We start from the raw sequence: 21,283 nt of genomic DNA, 5'->3' as shown, positions 1-21,283 counted from the left end.
ATATACACACACACACTAAAAAGCCCAGAGGTTTTCTTTTCAGTTGTTTGAAGATGGCAATTTAAATGAGCTGCTATACAATAAAGATAAAAGGATAAGAATAGAAGCGGTTAAGGTTATTTGATACAACATCTTGAAGGCATCCTAGAAAATTCACTACACAATGGGTGACGCAGCCACAAGTCTCTATCTCAATTCCAGTGCCAAGAAATAAATGTGTCAGAGGCAATGAGCCTTGAGAGAGAGAGAACTTGTTAGAGGGTAGTGACACTGGTTTCCCAGTGTTCTCTGTTGGCCCAGAGATCTTCAGGTGGTAGTGAGATGCCCTGTTCTTTCTCTTCCTTCTGCCTTCTGCTGGTACAAGCACTGCGCTCTTTAGGGTACTGCAGTTTAGCCCATGTTTACAGCTACCGAGCCCCAGCTTTCATGGAGTGCACACAAACAAACCCATCCCTGACCAATCAATAAAGACCCTGCCCTAGGCAAACCCCTAGTCTGCTCCTCTATGCTCCTTACTCAGGGATACCTCCTTTGTGGCCAGGAAATTTTGTCTATTGTTGTTTAAGGATGTTCTTATTCTTGCTTCTGAACTCTGCCTTTGAGAGTCTCAAATGGGTTACTTTCCTTTTTTCTCCCTGCTGGCCCATCACCTTCTTTTGATGCTGTGCTCAAAATTCATCTCTTTCAGAAAATTGGAAGATGAAAGAGGGGCAGGAAGCTGGAAGGGCTACTGATCAAAGCCATGCTTATCTAAAAGCAGTGTGAAGATGGCACACATGGGCTTGTCAACAACTCCTCGACCATTTTCAGGCAGCCAGGGCTCCTTGATGTTTCAAGTGAGTTTTTGAGGGTCCTGTAGCAAAATAATGAAAACTTCGATTGCCTAGGGCTCTAGGGAGCTGAGCTAATAGGGGGCTTTACAGTATGGGCCAATGAAACTGTATAGAATGACTTTTGAAAATCAACCCCTGAAAAAATCATTATATAAATCCATCATATGATATGATTTCTTCTCATTTTCTTCTCTTAAATGTCAACGACAGTGAAAAATACAGTTAATTTGTGGTTGTGATTTTTAGTTGTATTGCTTTCCCCCAGGGAATAGTAAAATGATTTATGAAACTCATTTCTTTATTATGAATGAGATTTAGAGATTAATATAGGTGGCCTTTGAGCTAAAAAAATATAAAACTTAGTCATTATAATTATTTATATTTTGGGATGCCACCCTTGGTCAGTTTTTTCTATTCATAAATAAATTCTCACATCCCTGTAAATAGGCTCCATTATACCAATTTATCAGATGGGGCTGGTGGGGTTCAGAAAGATTAAGCTGTTCTTTAAACTCCCTTAGCTGATATGTGTCAGAACGGAGCCTGGAGTGCAGCTGGCATGGTTCAGAGTGGGGGTATCTTACCACTCAGGCTGCCTTCCTGCTTTAAAAGTGTTTTGAGTATAATAATCCCATGTAAAGGATCGGGAGAAGCTAGAAATTTCCATCACATCCAATTGACCTAAAAAAAGGATGCAGTACCTCTCCATCTGGGAACACTAGCATAGATAGGCCAGAGATTTTCATCCAGTGAGCAAATGTACATCAAAAGTCTTCTATGTGCCAGGTATTGGGATGCAGCAATGAATAAACCAAGGAGAAAACCCTACCCTCAGGGAAATTACATTCTATTGTGGAGAAAACAGACAAAAAAGAACAAAATGCATAGTGATAAAAGCTCTAGACAGAAAGCACAGAGGGAGTTAAGGGGAGCCAGGAGAGAGGGCATAGGGAAATGAGAAAGGTATTTGGGATATAGTGGAGGGTCTTGTTGACCTACTGGGTGAATTTGGCCTTTCCTCTGAGGGAAATGAAAAGCTATTAGAGGGGTCTAAGAAGACAGCCAACATGGTTTCACTGTGCTTTAAACAGGATCAACTGAAGGACTGTGGTGCAATTTTATTGGCAGTCAGCTGAGAGCTCTGAGGACAGGTTCCTCCATTAGGTTCTTGAGGTCACACTTTAGGAGGGCTGGGACAGGCAGCATGATCATCACCCTGGTCCCTGGGATTTGGGCACAGCTGTGTTCTCAATGATAACCTGTACCTTTCCAGCTTTTGATTTTTCTAAAACTCTGGAAAATGGAACTGGGAATACAAATGATGGTATTTCTGTTCATGGTGAGGGTCAGAGAGAACCAGGGAACATTCCTATGGGGCTGAAATTCGATGATGCCAGCAAGAATGAAGTGCTGGAGGAACTTGAGGCATCATCTTTATTTCCTCTGGTCTGAGACTCTGAGCTGAACAAAATGCCTGGAAATAAATGTGGAAGTGAAGGATGAGGACATTGTCATGGATTTAATTGTCTCCCCCTTAAGTCCCAACTTACAGTACCTCAGAATATGACATATTATTTGGAAAAATTGTGTTTTACTAAGTTAAAATGAGGTCACCAATACAACCAGTGTCCATATGTGAAGGAGAAATTTGGATGCAGACATACACACAGGAAGAACATCATGTGAAGATTGGAGCTAAACCAAGAAACTCCTGGAAGCCAGAAGAGAAGCCTGGAGCAGAGGCCTCCCTCAAGCTTTCTGAGGAAGACAACCCTGCCAACAATATGGCCCAGGACTTCCAGCCTCCAAATGTGAGACACTGACTCTCTGTTGCTTATGCCACTCCAACACTTGTGGTACTTAGTTACAGCTGAGCTTTGGAACTAATACAAAGGAAGGCAACTCAGTGCTGGAGAGCAGCAAGCTGCTACCTTTTCATCCTATGTAGATGTAGAGAGAAAGAAGAAATGGTGGGCTGGTGGGGAAGATGGGGGCTAGATAGCTCAATAGAATTGCTTCTGATACTTCTGGGCTCCAAAATGGAAGCCAACAAATTGGCTTTTCTTGGCATTATGAAATTAAAGGTGTGACTTTTGGAAAAAAAGAAAACTCTTTGAGATGCTATTTGGACCATTTTGGCTTCTCATGAAAAATAGAATTAAAAATCTTGATCAATCAACTGACTCAATTAATGCTTGTAAAGATTTGCTTATCAAATCATAAAATTGAAGGTTGGCTTACATGATCACTTGGATAGAACTGGCTACCATCTTGGTTGCCAGTTCTTACAAAATCATCTTAGATCAAACAGGCTCTCCATGGATTTCAGATCCACCCCAGCAACATGGTGGAAAGCATTTCCTGTACTGAAGACACAGAGATTTCGTAACTCTTTGATTTTTTTTTTTCTAAACTGGTTAAGCTCATGTGGCATCTGCAGATGTAGGTGGGGAGAAATGTTGCTCTGTTCTCTTGGGCACACTGGTCCAGGGGAGCAGAACATATACAGACAAAACAAGCAGGAACCAGGTTATTGGCAAGCTCTTCCAGTCTACATCTAGTTGAACATATGCCTAACACACACACAGGATGTATGTTTAGAAAAGAGAACACTTTATAATTAGAAAGTAATGGTTGCTTCCTTTGGTTTTCTTTGTAATAGGATCCTATTAAAACCCTTTGCTAATATGAGTCTCTTCAGAAGCACGGCTGGGAGGCACTAGTACACAGATAACATGAAATATTAATACAAGGTAGCCATCCACTCAGCCAACATTGGACATCTCCAGAACAGGATGCCCACTGGCAAGAAGTCCTCATTTCCCTGCCATTCTCATTGGGGATGAATCTGTGGATGGAAACACAGGCCCCTTTTCATGAAGCTTTCATTTGTTTTGTGATCCACCCATCACAAAGCTTCATCATCAAGCTTCTTAGGAAACTGAGATATTTCTGTATGTGACCACCATGCAGGTATCAGGAAGAGACAAGTCCCACCTGGACCCATGGAGACATCCTAGCTCCATGGCTGGGTTGAGCATTCATGGTATTTATTGTCTTCCTAACACTGCACATTTGTGGAGAATGGGAGAATCAACAAAAACTGGGTTGCTGCAAAGTAGGCTATAACCACAGAAATGAGGCTGAGCATTTCTGAGACCCCAGAACCATACCACTGGTGCTCTCCCTGTTATTTGGCTTTGCCAGGAAAACAACACATTATCTCAGAACAGAAGGGCTTGTACAGATGGCCACATAGCCACAGCAAGGCCATCTCCAAGAGTCCCGGCTGGGCCAAACCCCAGAACTCTGCTCCTTCTGTCTCTGGGTCTTCAAATGTTTATAAACAGGTGGAACCAGATTGCAATAAACAATATGGGCACTTCGAGAAGCAAAAACTTAAGCATCTGTGAAAGGAGGTAGAGACTTCTGTCACCATGGGCTGACTGTGAAACCCAGAATCTGAGAGCAGACAAGCCTTTGTTTACAACTGTCTCTCCAAGACAAGAATCAAAGCCAGCTAAAGGGGAAGAGGTTCTAGGATGACTTTAGCTTTTCACTTTGTACCTTTCTATACTGTTTAAAACATGTGTTTTGATGTTATTTTTATAATTAACAATTATGTCAGGGTTTTTGTGTGTGTATGTGTGTGGTATTGGGGATTGAACTCAGGATCTCATACTTGCTAGGCAAGCTCTCTACCACTGGAGCTACACTTCCAGCCTATAATTATCAATTATTACCGAAGAAAACACCCTAGCTTGTCAATAAGGCTCTGATTGTACATACACTAACATATAAATGATAGATAGTAACAGATAGGTAGGAAGTAGACAGATGATTGATAGATGATGATAGATCTATATGATAGTAGATGATAAATGATATATAGATGAAAGATAGATGACACAGTGTAGCTAGAATAGATGACAGGTAATAGCTAGATGATAGGTGACGAAAGGCAGATAGATAGATAGATAGACAGATACCACAAATAATAGATGATAATGTTAGGCAGTTGATAGGTAGGTAGATGATAGGTAAACCTACTCAAAATGTATCCTGAGCCTTTTTGCCATTGTGGAATTTTCTAGAACTCCACTGTTGCATATATTTGAAGGCTCTCTATGGGCAAAGCAGGTTAGAGGCAAACTCATAGAAAAATGAGTATTTTAAATTCGTAAGTCAGAGGAATCGCTTCAGAAGAAAGGCTAGAAATGGCTGATTTTTTGAAAAAGATGAGAACTTCCTGACGAGGGTTTTCTCCTTCAAATCCCTTTTCAATACAAAAATCCCACCTATGCTCCATTTTTCATCAAAACATCGTGCAGAGAAGAACAAAAATAATAAAGCTAAATAAGCCAGGAGTCTCCTATTTGAGGCCACCTGCTGTTCCCTCAGAGGGCTGCATGTACCTCTACTTCCATAATGTCTGCCTTTTCCAGAATGTCCTATTGGGATATACAGGGAAGGAGGCTTGGCACGTGAGGAGACCAGCGTGGAGTCAGGCAGAGCAGGATCCCTGCCAGCTCAGTTACCCAAACCAGGATGAACACCCATCTTCTGGTGGGTTGGTCCTGGGCTTAGTGATACCACGTTTAAGGGAGAAAGGCAGAACTCAGCTCTAATGTAAGAACGGGGCAAAACACAGATGCAAATATTTTGTGCTCCATTAAATCTATTAGGAAATTTGTAAATTACTACATCCTGGGGGAATGTGAAATATGACACAAATTCCAAAGAGCAAGTATCTATGTGCATCTTACACTTGTTGTTAAATATGAATTTAATGAACAGAACATTTGTATCTGACTGTGTGAATAATAATGGGAAATGGCCTGATGGTTCAGAAGCCACTTCCAGCAACAGTAGCATACTTGACACTTGTGCAACAACTTGACATTCATGATTTCTGTTCACACCTTGGCTGGATATGTCTAGAAACCCTGAGGTGAGGAGGATTTCGGCTGTGAACAGACCCTGTGCAGCACCAAGTCCTGGACAACAAACCACGTGCAAATATACAAATGACACATAACATGAAGTTGGTAGACACGCTAGCTGTGTACACGAGTGGACTGTTTTTGAGACTGACTCTTGTGGGAGTCTCTCTCACAAGTCTTATTCCAAAGTCATTTCAGTAGATGGCAGGTGACAGGCGTGGAAGCCTCTGGGGCACAGTTGGCTGTGAGGAAATGTTGTCACAAGCTCTCTGTAGACTCCATGTTATTGTCCCCTGCTAGCTGGTGGCTGCTGGTTATGAAGCGATGAGGGCCCTAGGCTTTCTTTTCTGCTGGGGTCCCAGGTTCCGACTTCTTGGCCATTGCGGAGTTTGTCTGAACTCTACTTTTCCCAATTGGCTTCTTTGCTTGCTGGCTGTTGTTTTGAAGGGATTTCAGCCCCAGCATCTTACAATACTTGTTACACTGGTGTAGTGCTTTAAACTGATCAATGAAGCTTATGGAACAGTTGCCCTTAAATCCTTTGTACCTGTAGGTTTGGGTGAAAGGAAATAATTTTTTTTAAATGACACTTTGCCAGCTTAAAAAGAAACATTTGGAAGGAGAAAGTGATGATGCATGGGAAATGTATTTATCACCATTCTAGACAAGAATCCCACGTGGTTGACACCATTAGAGGAAAAAAACAAAGATGATGGAATTCATAAAGACAAAGATCCACTGGCATGCACGGTAGAGGTCAAAGGCTGATGATGACAGTAGCATTCCACTGCCATGGCTGCAACCTTCCAGCATATTCTCGTCCTTTTCTTCTTAGTTCTGGACTTTGATAAAGATTAGATTTTTTTTATGACCTAAAAGCTACTCCCATCCCACCCAAAGGTTCTGAATAAAGAATTTTAGAACTCTGGAATTGTAAGAAATTAATTAGTATAGACTCTTTAACTTAGTGTTGAAGGACTTCAGACTTAGAGGTGGCACCAGCCCAAGGAGCAAAGCCAGGTGATACAAGAGACAGAATGAAAACGCAATACTCTGAGTCCTCCTCATGCCACATAGCTCCCTCCTGTGACAGCCCATTTTATTCCCAGGAGATGAACCTCAGCCTTCGTCTCCAGCTGGTTCTAGGAAGGACCGTCTACCCTTGCCTGGAGTACTCTCAGTCTCAGGCTGTTACACTGGGTTGGAGCATTTAGTACTGAAGTAGTGAGTGACTGTGTTTTCCCATCCCAGTCATGGCATGGTAGTATGCTCCTGGAATAACATGTGCCCAGGCACCCACGTCTCCCTTTTTAAACCTCAGATGAACAAGAACCGTCAAGAAAGTTGGTGAAAGGCTCAGACCTCCTGGGCTCTGGGCTGAAATTCTAAGGGTAGCCAACTGTTGCTGCTTGTTTTGTGTCTGGGAAAGTGATCCTGCAGGTCTTTCTGCCAGCTGCAGAAAATCCCCAAATTCCACGTGCACTGACTCCACTCACACCTCCTTAGAGATGAGAACGGTTGGCCAAGGAGAATGAATATGGCACCAATTCTCTCCCCCATGAGTGGCATCTCCTTGAGATGTCCCAATGGTCCTCCTTCTCACCACAGATGAGCTCATTTGATTGCCAAAGGAATTCATCTTCCACTTGAATCCCCTGTGAGTAAAAGCTTGGGAGTAGTACCTACATACACCTGCATGGTCCATCTTGCATCCACTGGACCATGCTCCATCAATGCGTTCTGCACGTTGCCACCAGAGTGACCTCTACAAAGCCAAGTTATGTCATTCATGCTTAAAATTCCACTGTTGAAGCCAGGTACGGTGGTTCACAACTATAATCCCAGCTGCACAGGAAAGCAGCTATGTGGGAAGTTTACGTAGAATGATCCTGGTCCAGGCCAGCCCAATGTGAGACCCTACCTGAAAACAGCTAAAGTGAAAAAGGACTGGGGGCATGGCTCAACTGCTAGAGCTCCTGCCTAACAAGCTTGAAGCTCTTGAGTTCAAACCCAATACCTTCCCTCACCCCCCGCCAAAAAAAAAAATTCCATTACTGTTCAAATAAAGACAAAATTCCTTGCCCTGCCTACAATCCTGCCAGCTGGCTGCATCTCACAATCCTTGACCTCCTTTCAGGTCTCATAGAAGAGGCTATGCTCATGCCTTCTAAGAGCCTGTCCAGAGTGTTCCCCTGCGTGGGATGACCTGCCTCCCTTCTCTCTCTCAGTCCTACTTTCCTTCTATCTACATATCCTTCTACTCCCCTCAGGGAGCCTTTCTTGACCTCCCCCAGCCAAGTCACATCCCCAATTAAAGGAAAGCACCTTTCCTTCGCAGCATGTGCACAAGTGCCCTGCGGCATTGTGAGTGGAAGAGTTGGGAATGCCTGTCCCTTGTCACACTGCAAACTCTATGAGGACAGAGCAGAGGTCAGCATGCTCTTTTGCCAGTGCTCCCTGACACCTCATCTGGTGGAACTCAATACATAGAGGATGGTAGAAAACAAGCCTGATGGTACTTTTAATTTGTGGTTGTTCACTGTTTTTCCAATGTTCGCTTCATGTGTTGACCTGGGTCAATGCTGAGTTCTGGAGGAGGAACTCAGGTGCTTCTCTATTCAGCACCTAGTCAAGTACTGTGCTAGAGGCAACAGGTACAGCAGAGACCAAGCAAGACACAGAACCCATAGGCTTGTTATGTAGGCAAGAAGATGAATGTCGAATCACCCCAATGACATGTGATACTGGTAAAGTATTCATGGTTTGCTTGGTACCTTAGACACTGAGCCTCTTCAGGCTTCTTCCAGTTTTCTCATCTTCAAAGTGGGAAGAATGGTAATGCCTACCCCAAAGTGTTGTTGAGAGGATAGATGAGGAAATACACATAACCATCTAGCTTAATACACAACACGTAGTACATCCAATTGGTGATGGCCATGTTAATACTATAATTATCAATATTATAATTGGTGCAACTGAGTGAGTCCTCTCATGGAAGTAATGCTGAATCTCAGATTGAAGGATGAGAAATTTTCCAAGTAAAGGAGAGGGACAAAGGAGTACCTAGCATACAGGGATGCTGACATAATTTTCAGGGCCAAGTGCAAAATGAAAAGATGGCTCCTTTTTAAAAAAATTATTAAGAATTTCATGACAAAAGCAGCCAAACAGTAAACTAAACACAGGGCCTTTCTGAATGCAGGGTTCCACACTGCTACATGAACTGTATACCCATGAGACTTAGCCCTGCTGGTGGGAAAATTCAGGCCATTTCTAACAGGACCAAACACAAATTGGCAACAAGAAGTTTGTGATTCTGGCACAATGAAGTGTTATAGGTAATATGATTCAAGAAATCAGGTCTCTTTCATTTGCTGAAAGAAACCATAAATGTCCGCATGCATGGAATGGGAAGTGGGGCTGTGCTGCTTTGGATTCATGCCAGGTTTTAAGCTCTCAGGGCTTGAAAGCTTTCTTTCCTTCTGTAGCAACAGCCTGGGCCTGCAGCTTATCCTGACATGCGATATGTGAACTGCAAATCCAGCCCTGCTTCTTCTTCCTCCCTGCTAAGTTGCTGTTCTGCCCCCAGGAGCCCACAGTCTGTTTCATTGTGAAAAGTGACTCAATTTTTAAAAGCCAGGCTTGTTTGTCAGAGAAAAAGTCAACCAAAGACAGGAATTGAATCTAGCAGGGTAGGGAAAATTCCACTGCTAAGCGTGTCATTTTTATATCTCTATCTTCCTATGCAGGAGACTCCAGAAAAGGTCAGAATGCCAGCCTGCCTGCATTTCCTTCGTGCCTGCCCACTCCCTGGGAGACACACAGCCCGCTGCACCTGTGTGTGCAGACACAGTAGAAGGCTCATCCTACCTGCTGCAGGTGGGGATGGGGAACTCTGCTAGAAGCAACTCCTCTGCATCTCAGACAACGTGGGAATGTCAGGAACAGGGCAGCTACCCAGTCTAAGATCTGGGAAACAAGTTCTGGACATTTGTGCCAGGAGTGCCTTGAGGAGTTTAAACTTTTTGACATCTCACTTCTGTAGAGAAAAATAACTAATTCACACTATGACCTCCCAGAAAGGCCACTACTCCCTCCTGAAGCACTGCTTTGCAGCTGTGTTAATGCTGGGTAACAAGTTAGTTCTTACCTAACGGTCCCCACCTCTGGAATGGAAAAAGCAGAGTTTGCTTACAGGAGCATGACTTCTGGGCCCCTGGGAACTCAGACCTCTTTTAGGAATCCAGCTCCTTCTTTTCTTCCACTTATCCTACCTCCTTTATCCTTGAAGAAAGTCAGAGGCAGGCCAGAGAGACTTGAGCTGGATTGACTGTAGATGTTTGCGCATGGGCAGACCTAAGGCCTAAGGTGATGGTGTCCTCTCATGGTCTAGAAGGGTCTTTTCCTGCCCCCAGCCCTGCATCTCCTTGAGGACGAGATCCATTTCTTGGAATCAGAGAGGAATGCACATCTCTCTAGAGGCTGTGACTGCTCCCACGACACTTCTTTGTGCCAGTGATTCCTGTCCAGGGGAGCTCTTACATAAATGCTCAAGGAACAAATAAATGGATAACCAACCTCATCCTCCGGGCTCCCTAATCCTGGCTCAAAGGGCCTCCGTATCACAATTCTGAACTTCCCTTTCTCTCTGTATTTTTCTATTTTCTTTTGCTGTAACAAAACATCTGAGGTGAAGAACTTCATAAAGAAGAGAGTTATTTGGCTCATGATACTGGTGGTTAGATCCCAACATGGCATCAACATGCTGGTGAGGGCCCCTGGTTGCCTCCCTAGAGGAAAAGTAGGAAAAGAAACAGTTGGGTTTAGAAGAGGTCAAGTGTGTGAGTGGCCTTGCCTTACAACAACCTGCTCTTGTGAGAACTAACTACATGAGGCCCTTCTGAGGCCATGACCCATGACCTAATTACCTCCCACCAGGCCCTACCTGTTAGAGATTCCATGTCTTGAATACCACCACACTGAGGAGCAAGCTTCCATTCCAGCACATGAACCTTTGGGGATGGACACACTCAAACCATATCCAAACCAGAGCATTCTTCCTCTTCTGTTGGATTCTCACTATTTTCAAGATCAAAAGTCCCTCATCAGCTTTCTCAGATGCTGACTTTTTTTCCCTACACAGCATCTTACAGAAATAAGATTCTTTCTCCTTTCTTAATTTGGTCTCTGTCTCAGCCAGGATGTTGGACTTCAGCTTTGACCTATTATTCTCTCAAACTGGCAGCATTACCATTGCCTTTGCCCAGAAATTAAAAACAGGACAACATTCTTATGTTTCTAGACCGATTAACCCCAGATTTATTAAAACGACATGAGTCCAATTTTACCAAACTCTCATTTGTCCAAGCAATGGGAAACAGTCCTTCTGCTTGTGACCTACTTGGAGGGCCACACACATACCATCTGCTGCCCTCAGGATTGGAGGTGACCACATATCTAGCCTTTCATGACATCTGTATGACACGAGCACCATTGCAGAAACTCACCTTGATTTTTCCTATTGGAAAGACATACAGGGTTGAATCTCTCAAAAGTCATACCTTTCCCAAGAGCTCCAAGTATAACCTAATTTGGAAAGAGTGCCATCACAGATGTAGTTACTTAAGACGAGGTCATGCTGGAGTAGGGTGAGCCCTTACTCCAATGTAACTGGGATCTATATATGAGGAGGAGAAAAGACACGGGCACACAAGAGAAATGCCTTATAAAATCTGAGGCAGAGATCAGAGTGATACAGCTGCAAGCCAAGAAACCTGAAGGATTGCAGCCACACAACAGAAACCGGGAGAGAGAGATCCTCCAGAAGGAACCAGCCCCACCTAAACCTTGATTTCAGGCTTCCAGCCTCCAGAGCCATTAGATCAGAAATTCCTATTATTTTCCATCTCTAAGTTGGTGACGATTTGTTACTGCTGCCCTAAGAACATAATGTAAGAGGGAATCTTGTATTTGAGACTTTTTCACACATTTCTATTTTTAGAAACCTTAGCTCTGCTGAGTTTTACTAACTGGATGTTTCTATCTTCAATCTCCAACTAGTGTAATTTTGCAGCCCATCACTTTGTGTTAAGTAGCCATCCATTCACAGTGTCCAGAGTGGAGCATTAATTGTGTTCCACTAAACGTCCATCAGAGGACTCTTTTCTCAGACTTCCTTCCCTTGGAGAGAGTGGTGCATACGAATTGCCTACGAATCTTGTTCTAATACTGATCTCACAAAGAGCACCAGGTGACAGTGTGGCCCTTCCTCTCAATGTGTTTGCTCACAGCTTCCCTGTGCAATTTGCTGCCTGCAAACATGCCTAGAGAGAAGAGCGGATAGGACAAAGCTGCAGAAACTTCTCCTGGCTGTGTTGAAGATACTGAGGTTCTCAAATGACTTGATAAAGGCTTATTTAAAGAACACTAGGTGAAACAAGAAAACCCTACAAAGAATTTTCCCATCCATTGTTAGCCCTGTTTTAGAAGCAAGTCTGAAGCTATTTATAACACTTTTCATTTTTCATTTATAGGAAATAGCTATAAGGGCAAGGAATTTAGTTTGAGGATACAGGTAAGGAATTGACACAAACCCCTCTTTGGAGTGTGTGTGTGTGTGTGTGTGTACACACTCACATACACTATGACTTTACTCTGTGTTAAAGGCTTGGTCCCAGCCCATGTGAGGTGGTAGAACCTTTAAGAGGTGGGACGTGGTAGGAGGAAGTTAGGTCACTGGCGGCGTGCCCTTGAAGGGAATATTGGGATCCCACACTTCCTATCTGTCTTTGCCACCTGCCTGCTATGAGGTGAGCAGCTTCCCCCACCATGTACTCCAGCCACAATATGTTGCTTCATAGCAGAGCCAAAAGCAATGAAGTCAACCAACCATGGGCTCCAAAACAATGAGCCAAAATAAACTTTTCATTTTTTAAGTTGACTATCTCAGGTGTCTTATTACAGTAATGGAAAGCTAACAGTGTGTATGCCCATGTGCACACATTTTAAATAAAGCCAGGGCTGGATTTGTGCATTAGTAGGACAGATTGTCACCTTCACATACAACAAGGGGCACTAGGGCATTGTTGTTACTATGAAAACATCTACTAATTTTGGATTTCTATCAATGTCCTTCATTTCTTCAGGTTTAATTGATGAATTCTTTTAGTGAATGGTAGGCACTGGGAAACTAGAAGGGATTACTGAGCTATGTGGCTCTTTTCCAGAGGCAGCCACTTAAGGGCACACACATCAACTAGTAATGGCAGTATTTGGTGCAAAGTGCTGTGGACCTCAAAGGATGCAGTTTTTCCACACTGCTTTTGGAGTCCAAGAAGGTTTCACAGCAGAAAGATGGTTTGGGGTTTACCTGGCAGAGGGAATGGTACAGAACAGTCTCAGAAGCACATTCTAAGCAAGAGCAGCTGTTCTGAGGAGATATCAGGTCAGAGGACACTTGTGAAGTAGCTTTGGCATCATTTTTTGTGAATTGGCACTTCCTAAAATATGTTCCAAGGACCAAGAATCCCACAAGATGCCTTGGAAACAACTTTTTCATTCTTTCTTTTTGCAGTGCTGGGGATCAAATCTAGAGCCTCAAGCATGTAGGCAAGTGCTCCATCACTGAGCTACTCCCCCAGCTCAGAAACAACATTCTGTGGTACAAATTCTACGAGAAATGCTATGTCATCTCCCTCCCTGCTCCCTTTACACAATTAAAATACACATCAGCTTTTTAAAGATCCTATGAAATCTCACACTAATGAAACCTCCTGAACTATCCAACACAGGGTTTTCCCAAATTATTTGAAAAGAGAAATCTTGTTCTCATACTTTGAAAAATACTTCTGTTAGCCATGGAGGGCTGTGGAATGGGGACTTTATAATATGACTGTATCTGAGTTTTCTAGAGAAGTTGTGTTCTGAGAGTATCTGCTTGGTGACCTTCTCTTTGGCAGTTGACCTTCGGCATCCAATCTCCACAAAGTCCACAGGCACCCATCCCTCCCCTTGCCTACTGAGGTAGCCTCTTAGTGGTTGGCCCTTGCTTCCCACTCTGTCCAAATAGTCTATTCTCCTGCTGTCACCCTAGTGTAAGTCAGATTGTGGCCAAACATGTGCCAGAATGTTCCCTCTCCCTTAAAATAAACTCCCTTTCCATTGGCTTTACAGGTCTTCTCTCTCTCGCTCCATCCCACTCCTGCCCTGATAACCAAGCCCTTGGTTTCAGAATAGGCAACAGCCTGGGCTGCCTCCATGGAAACGATCGCTGGCACTTTCTTCCCTGACAGCCACTCCAGCTGGAAGAAAGAAGAGGGCTGTAGGCTTCTTCCTTTTGCAGGAAAATGAGAGAGGAGGGCAAGAGCACGCTGCCACAAGTTTGGTCTCATGGCATTTTCGTAGCACATTCCTTCTTCTATCCCTGTTGCTTGGCTCCCCACAGCTGTGCTGGGCTTAGACCTTCCTGAAGGCCTGCCCTTATAATGCTTTTCTGAACAGCTATGGTCTGGTCTTCACCCAGTCCTCTATACTTAGGCTGTCCTGATCCTGTGCCTTCCTTCTCTCTGTCTCCTCCTTCTGTTCCCACTCTGCCTGCCGGGGGTGGTCTCAAGTCTACCAGGCTTTTCCCTAGATGTTCCTTCTGTTTGAACTTGTCTCTAGGTTCAGACAACAAATGATAAGAAAACTGTCTATGAGTCCCTCAGGTCTTGGAAGTGGACTGGGCAGAGGGATAAAAAGGGAGTAGCATCAGGAGTACTGGGAGGAACACCACAGCTCCCTCTATTTTAACAGAGCAGTCCTTCGTGAAACTTCGGAGCAGGGGCCAGAAGATGGCCCTGCTACTTCCACCTAGTGAAGGGATGGCTCTTATCTGTTCTGTTGGGCCCTGAAAGCTCCAATTGCACACAACTCAGTACATTGCTATAGTGTAAGGTTTGCCAAAATAGTGAAATTATGGCCATGGGCTTCCAGAATTCCTTGATGGCAAAGACTGGCCAGATAAATCAGACAGTGGGCCAACTAGCTCTACCACTGCATGGCTTGATCAGATTAAAATGGGGTGTGAGCCACCTTCCAAGGAAGGTGATGGTGGTGGCAGTCTGGGAATGTAGATATTTGGGGTGTCAAAGCATCTGTCTCCAGTGCATTAGGCCTGTGAGATTGGTCCCAGGAGGGCTGGCATTGGTGAGGCAGCTAAAATAGTTAGTGTCCTACAGTGACACAATGGGTCCTGAAGTGAGACCAGTGGAAAGATGTTGGGAAATTCTGTCATAGAGCTCCCTTATTTCCACCCATGCTGGCAGATGCACACATTGCTTTAAATAGCCTGTCCGTGTCACCCTTCACACAAGCAGCCTTTCTAGGGCTGCAACCTTGAAGATGAGATGCCATTTCTTCCCATTATCAAATTGGTTTCAGCCCTTCCTCTCCACGTGTGCTGCTGTCTGGGTCTTGGGCCTGATTAAGCATCCAGCTGGCCACTGGCCCCTCTGTCTACCACTGGGCACACAAGGGGTCATCACTGGGCTGCTCTTGGGCCTGAGGGCAGAGCCTTGTCTCTGGAGCCCAGGGTGATTGACCCTTCCCTCTCCTTCATGGCGTGGAGAGTTGGGCAGGCAGGTGCCAAGAAAGGCAGCTGTACTCCAGGCGCATCTGTCTTGCTGCCTGGGCCCTTGTCACCTTACCATTGCCCTCTGCAGGGAACAAACCCTTCATGATTCTGTCCAGGGTCTCCTAAAAGTAGTTTCCATGTCAGGGATGCCTGAAACTTGTCATGAACCCTTAAGCCTTGTTGGTCTTTTTTCCAAGGTACAAAAGCACAGTGCTGGCTGGCAGACACACTGAGGGGTGTCCTTGGTGGCTATTCATAGCCATCTTATTTTGGCTTAGTGCTTACTGACTCAGAAATCTGCTTAGGGTATTTTTCTTTGTTTTACAATTCAGCAACAGGAACCTGGCTCTTAATTTTTAAGACTACAGAGGGCAAAGTATTGGCTCTGCTGCCCCCTGGTGGCTAAATCACAATCCTTCCTTCACCCCAGGAACTGAATGGGCCAAAAAACACAAACATGTGTTTGCAGGTCCATGACATGTGTGTGTCTGCTCCCCTGCACTCCTTGGTTTGGGTTGGTTACATTAAATTTCCAAATCTCCAGTTATAAGATTAGACATTTTTTCCTCATCTCCTTCAAAGAACTCTAAGTGTGTGAGCAACTCCAATTTAGAATCAAAGCTGCAGTTAGTATATTCAGTCTATCAGGAGAACAGATTGCTGGATAGCAAAACACCCTATTTGTGATCTGTTGTAACTCACAACTTTTGTACTCAAAACTACTGAAAGATGAAGGGTGTTGAGGTGTAAATGATGCACTTCTAGACACAATCATATCACTGACTCCCAGGAGAGATATTTTTGTCTTAAGGATCATACCAAGTCAAATTGAATTGAAATGAGTAAGTCATGACAATTCCTTATTTTCTTTTATGAGATTATAAGTAAATTATTTACTACAAAAATAGTACAACAACCTTTGACTTCATTAGAGAATAAGACATGTTGCATCGATTGGAGTGTCAGTGAAATATATGGTGCAGATTGAGACATAGAGAATATATTATTTAAATGACACAGAACATTACATCTTATGATGGTGTCTCTCCCCACAGTCTAGTGCTCCTGGGGCCAACCGGCCACACACCTCTCAACTCTCCCCTTCCATCACGAATGAAGTAGGCTTGCTGAGGAGAATGGGTTTAACCCATCTTTTATTCATCTGTCTCTTCTCTTCACTCTATGGAAGTCCTCTGCAGTCTGCCATGCTCTCCTCCCTTTCTTCCTGCTGTTCATTAGCATCCCACCTGGACATCTCTTTTTCCTGTCCACAGGAGTCTTTGAACTTGAACCTTTTCCAAGTCTATCACCATTCTTTTCACTCCACTTTGCAGCTGTGGCTTTCACTGGAGAGTATCTTCAACCAAATCTTGCCTCTCTGATTGGGATCTGACCTTCACTGTGGGGGTGCTTGGCCAGACATTGTGTGCTCCCTTCTTCTAATAGTGGCCCTCCTATAAGCAGCTACTGATCCTGTACTTCCTCTTCACTCATGAAGTCTGTGTGGTAGCTATCAGGTAGTTCTAGGAACCTATCTTTATATGCTTCTCACCCTCTAGTGGGAGAAGTCCCTCTTTCATCAGATTTTTAAACTATGCTGCTAAGATCTAGGGGTTTTTTGGGGGAGAGTCGGGGGAGGAATCTGTGGCTTTAAAAAAATTCTGATTTCTCTTCAACCTTTCAAAGAATATATTTTTTTAAATGGACAAGATTATCTAATATCCCTTTGAAAGTTCTCAAACACTTCAGAATTCCCTTCTTGCCCATCTCCCTCCACCCCTGCACCCGTCCGTCTCTCCTTGGGTGGGAAAGCAGTCAGTAAGTAACACTTTATAGGCAGCATTTTGCCCTGGGCCCCAGCCATCCACTTTTCTAATTGGGCCTTGGGCAGCAGTCCCAGGCCAAATAAGTCACATTAAAGCTGAGAACAAAACCAAGGGATTAGGTTTCTTTTTAAATTGGGGAAAAAATGTACCATTTGAAACTCTCAGATGGTTTGGGTTCCTGGAAGCTGTTGATGTACTTTTAAAAGATGTCTTAAATCACTGTGTTCTTAGGCCCATCTTAGTTTTTGGAACTTCTTGCATAGATTTCTGCTTTGTTTTGGTAGAAAGTTTCTCTAAGTAATGGTATGAAATTTGCCTGCTCTGATGTCAGGCTGATGTGTGAGAGGGGAAGAAAGCTAGTATTTACCTAGTTCATACTGAGCTTCAAGGTCTAGAGGCAGATTAACTAGCAGAATCCTCAGGGCAGGCCTGGGTGTCCCCATTCTATAGATGAATGGCTTCCAGAATGTCAAGTCGCATGCCCACACAGTTGGTATGATGGGATGCCAGAACTCAAATGGTCTGACTGGTGCCAGAATTTACCTTGGCTTACAGAGAACATGGAGTCTTTAAAGAAAGGCTCCATTCAGGAAATCCTCCTTAGGTCAGAGGCTTTCGTAAATAGGGCATCACTTAGTTATCTTCTAAATGGGAACACTTGTCCAGGACAAATGCTGAAGTAGATAGAGGCGAGAACATCAGGCACTGTCACAGCATTGTCATGGAGAAAAGGAGATGTACAACCACCCCCCTCCTCACATAGGCTAGACAGATGCCTGCAATGCCAAGAGGCAAGGCTACCACCAGGAGAAAAAGAAGTGTGGCCCAGATTTAAATCAAGTCTCTCTAAAGCCCCTGCTTTCCCAACTACATCATAACCCCTCCTAGTATGCATCTTTTACAGGTCCAAGGCCACGACCAAGGTCCTTGAGGCTTATGACATTTCTGTACAGTGCTAAGGGAGGAGTGTGGGATTTAGTTCTAGCATAAAACTTTATCATGGCTAAGTAGTTTGTCAGAAGGAACCACATCAGGGAATTTGCTTCTAAAGTCAAATTGGAAGCTTTGTGTGATCAGTGAGAACTTTAAGTATTGACCTACTGAATAAAGGAAAGGAAGTCCCTTTCTCCTTTCCCAAATCCCTCTACTCTCCTCTATCTTTCACTGAAGCTGAAAGTTAGCATATTTGTTAGAGCATAGTTGATACAACTATCTGAAATATCCAGAAAATTCTTATAGATAAGTCATTCCAGACTTGGGGGATCCAGCTATGTTCTTCATATATTGTATTTTCTATATTTTTATGTCTTAACATCACTGTCCATCTCAGGGCTTGACAATTCCTGGAGACAGCCAGTGACCCATCTTCTAGAACACCTTCATATGCAAACCACGAGATCCAAAGCCCACACCCCTCACCTCCTCTACCAGCTTCTCACATTCTAGGCCACCATCTACCTGCCCTGATTCCCTACAGCAGGTACCAGATAAATAGGAACAACCTCTATGCCCAAAACCTGCTGAAATGATTCAAATGAGAAAATCCTAAACCTGATTACCTTGCTTCCCCCATTCCTTCCTGTAAAAACTATACCTGCCTATGTTTTGCCCCCTGATTACCCGTGTGGCATGGTGTGCCCCCTCCTGTTGGGAACTGTACCAGACGATTTATGAATGGCAGTTGTCTCCTGATCTGTTGGCCTAACCACACCTAATCAATACTAAAATTTACATTTAAAAAAAGCCATCTGCTCCAGAGGGCATTGCCCTCTTCTGCTTACAGATGATTTTAGCATGCAGGAGGAGCAGTTTGGGGCAGGGCTAGGGCAGCTCCAGCAGAACTCCACAAATAGCCGGATTTCTCCTAAGTGGTAGCCCAGTTAACGCAGCAAGAAAGGACAGTGAAGATACCCTGGTAGAATGTTGTCCTAGCATCATCTGGGAAGTCTACTGAGCAAATGAACTAAACTGGAGAAACAAAACCACCACCAGCAGCAAGAAGTAACCAATCATAGCTCAATAGACATTAGTTCCTGTAATAATCATCATGGATGCCTGAGATCTGCCTAAAGTACTTTTGGGAGAAAATAAACAAAAATATGCAAGTGAATTCATTTTGCCTAACTGCAAAAAAATACATTTTTAAGAAGCTTTTAATATGAAGATATTAAATGGAGAAAAATGGAATTTTAATAGTTAAAAGCTATCCCAATACTGCTGGCATATTTTTTTTTTTCTCTGTGGCACTCCTGTGAGTAATTAATCTTGAAGTGTGTTTGCAACAGTTCTTGTTTGCTTCAAAGTTAGGGAACAAATGTGTTTCCCTGCGAGAACAAAGTCCATAAATATTTTATGTGAGTGAGAGAAGTGAATTGAATTCATCCCAAGAACATTTGTTGGCCACAGGAAGGACAAGAAATCCACTTTGCCCTCATCAGCTGAGCAGTGTTTGCTGGAAGCCCAATGTTAAATGACACCCACTTGATTTTTCTCTACTCACCCTTTGGCCAGTGTTGCTATGCCAACGTCAGTTAACTTCATTCCTACACCTATGGGAAGAGAGAGCACAGATGGAGTTTGAGTTACTGGGGGATCCTCAAAGGATCAGCTGGCTACTCTTAGGGAAGGGTAGGTGGGATGACTTTGCACTTTTCCTTCCTGTGCAACTGCTCTTTCCTCCTGCTTTCCACCCCCAGAGGCCTCTTTGTGAAGGCTGACAGCCTTTCTGACATGCAGCCTCTGCCATAGCAGTGCAGGGGTGTCAAGCCTTCCTGGTTCATCTCTCCTTAGGATGGAGGAGGGAACCAGCTGCTCTGTAATGCTGCTGAAGCCTGTTGTTTCCTCTGAGCTGTCTCCCCACAAATGCTGACTTGGGCTCAGGTCTGGAGAGTGGAAATCTTAACACAACGGAAGGAGGAGGGGGCATGGGCTGCAGTGGTCTCAGTTAAAACCAAACTCCAAACATGCATTTTCCCATTTCCATTAAGGTCATTTCCCATCCAGGGCTAGGAGTTTCTGGATCAGCTTCAGATCCAGGGAAACAATCCTGATTATAGGTGGAGTTTTAATCATTGGTCTGGAGAGGCTGACATTTGGAACTCATGGTTTGACCCATTGACACTTGTCCTAACCTCTGTCAATTGGACCATGAAGGGGGAGGGGTGGAAGTGTTGAGTACCAAACCCGAAAGGTCAAAACAGCACCCAAGCTTCCTACTGCGGTTCAGTGAAACACCATGGGTGTCCCAGGTAGAATCTCAAGCACATAGAAGTCTTCTGGTTCCTGTCCTCCCAGGAGGGGCAGCTGGAAGAGTCACTACAGAACCAGGGATGCCAGGAGAGTGGACAATTTACTTTCTTCTAGAAAGGAGCCATGTTGCTCCTTCCACCCCACCCTCAGCCTACATCCTTAACTCTCCAGAGTCTAGCAGGGAGGAAGAGCTTCTCTCTGATGCCCAGAGTGTGGTGGCTTCTGGGCTTTTCTAGCATCTTCTTCCCCCAACCAGGTAGCCATTCTGTTCCGATTTCCTAGGGCATGTGCCCCAACTCACTAGACTCCCATCTTTTATCACAGAGCATAGCGTCATAATGCCACTCCACCAGTGTCTGATCTGTTGGACATCTCCTCTCTAACCTATGACTGGTCCTTAATGGCCTGGGCTGTAAGCACTGGTATCCCAGCAGGTGAGTTGGCCATGGAAGAGCCAGACAGCCTAGAAACCAGTCTGGCTTAGAAAGAAGTAGCCAGGTCCCCCTAAAGCCAACCTGGGGTCAGATCTGATGCAACCTACTTCCTTGGTGCTCCATCCCACAGGCCCAGGAATGGAAAACTGGAGGCTCAACACTTTCAGCAGTGTCTGCCTGGAACGTGACAAAAATGCAGGACATGGTGCTAGTCAGACTGGTTAGTTGGACAGAAGCAATGAGCCTGGCTTTTCTGTACTGCACCTGTGAGCAAAATTAGACACAGTGCTTTGGTGGTGCCAGTGAGCATTTAAAGGCCTCTTTCACAGTTGGTAACTAATTCATCTCATTCTTTCAATGCTGCTAACAACCTAAACATATGTAG

At 44.2% G+C, this 21,283-nt stretch overlaps 1 protein-coding gene across 5 annotated transcripts in view; it reads right to left on the bottom strand.

The window, feature by feature from the left end:
• Positions 1-5,601: 5,601 nt before the first annotated feature.
• Positions 5,602-21,283, bottom strand: part of Alpk2 (alpha kinase 2) — a 120,467-nt gene continuing 104,785 nt past the window's right edge. For 3 of the 5 annotated variants that reach the window (XM_074069733.1, XM_074069732.1, XM_020170530.2), the window contains 2 exons: positions 19,716-19,764; positions 5,602-6,323 (listed from right to left, as the gene is read on the bottom strand). In XM_074069733.1, coding sequence (XP_073925834.1) covers positions 6,110-6,323; positions 19,716-19,764 — 263 coding nt within the window. In that variant the 3' untranslated portion in view covers positions 5,602-6,109. The remainder of the gene's footprint in view (positions 6,324-19,715; positions 19,765-21,283) is intronic. The other 2 variants (XR_012447017.1, XM_074069734.1) reach the window with 2 other exon arrangements.

Source organism: Castor canadensis, chromosome 4 (genome assembly GCF_047511655.1).
Source record: "Castor canadensis chromosome 4, mCasCan1.hap1v2, whole genome shotgun sequence".
NCBI lineage: Eukaryota > Metazoa > Chordata > Mammalia > Rodentia > Castoridae > Castor > Castor canadensis.
The sequence above is the reverse complement of the archived record's forward strand: the minus strand, read 5'-3'. Positions and strand labels throughout refer to the sequence as shown.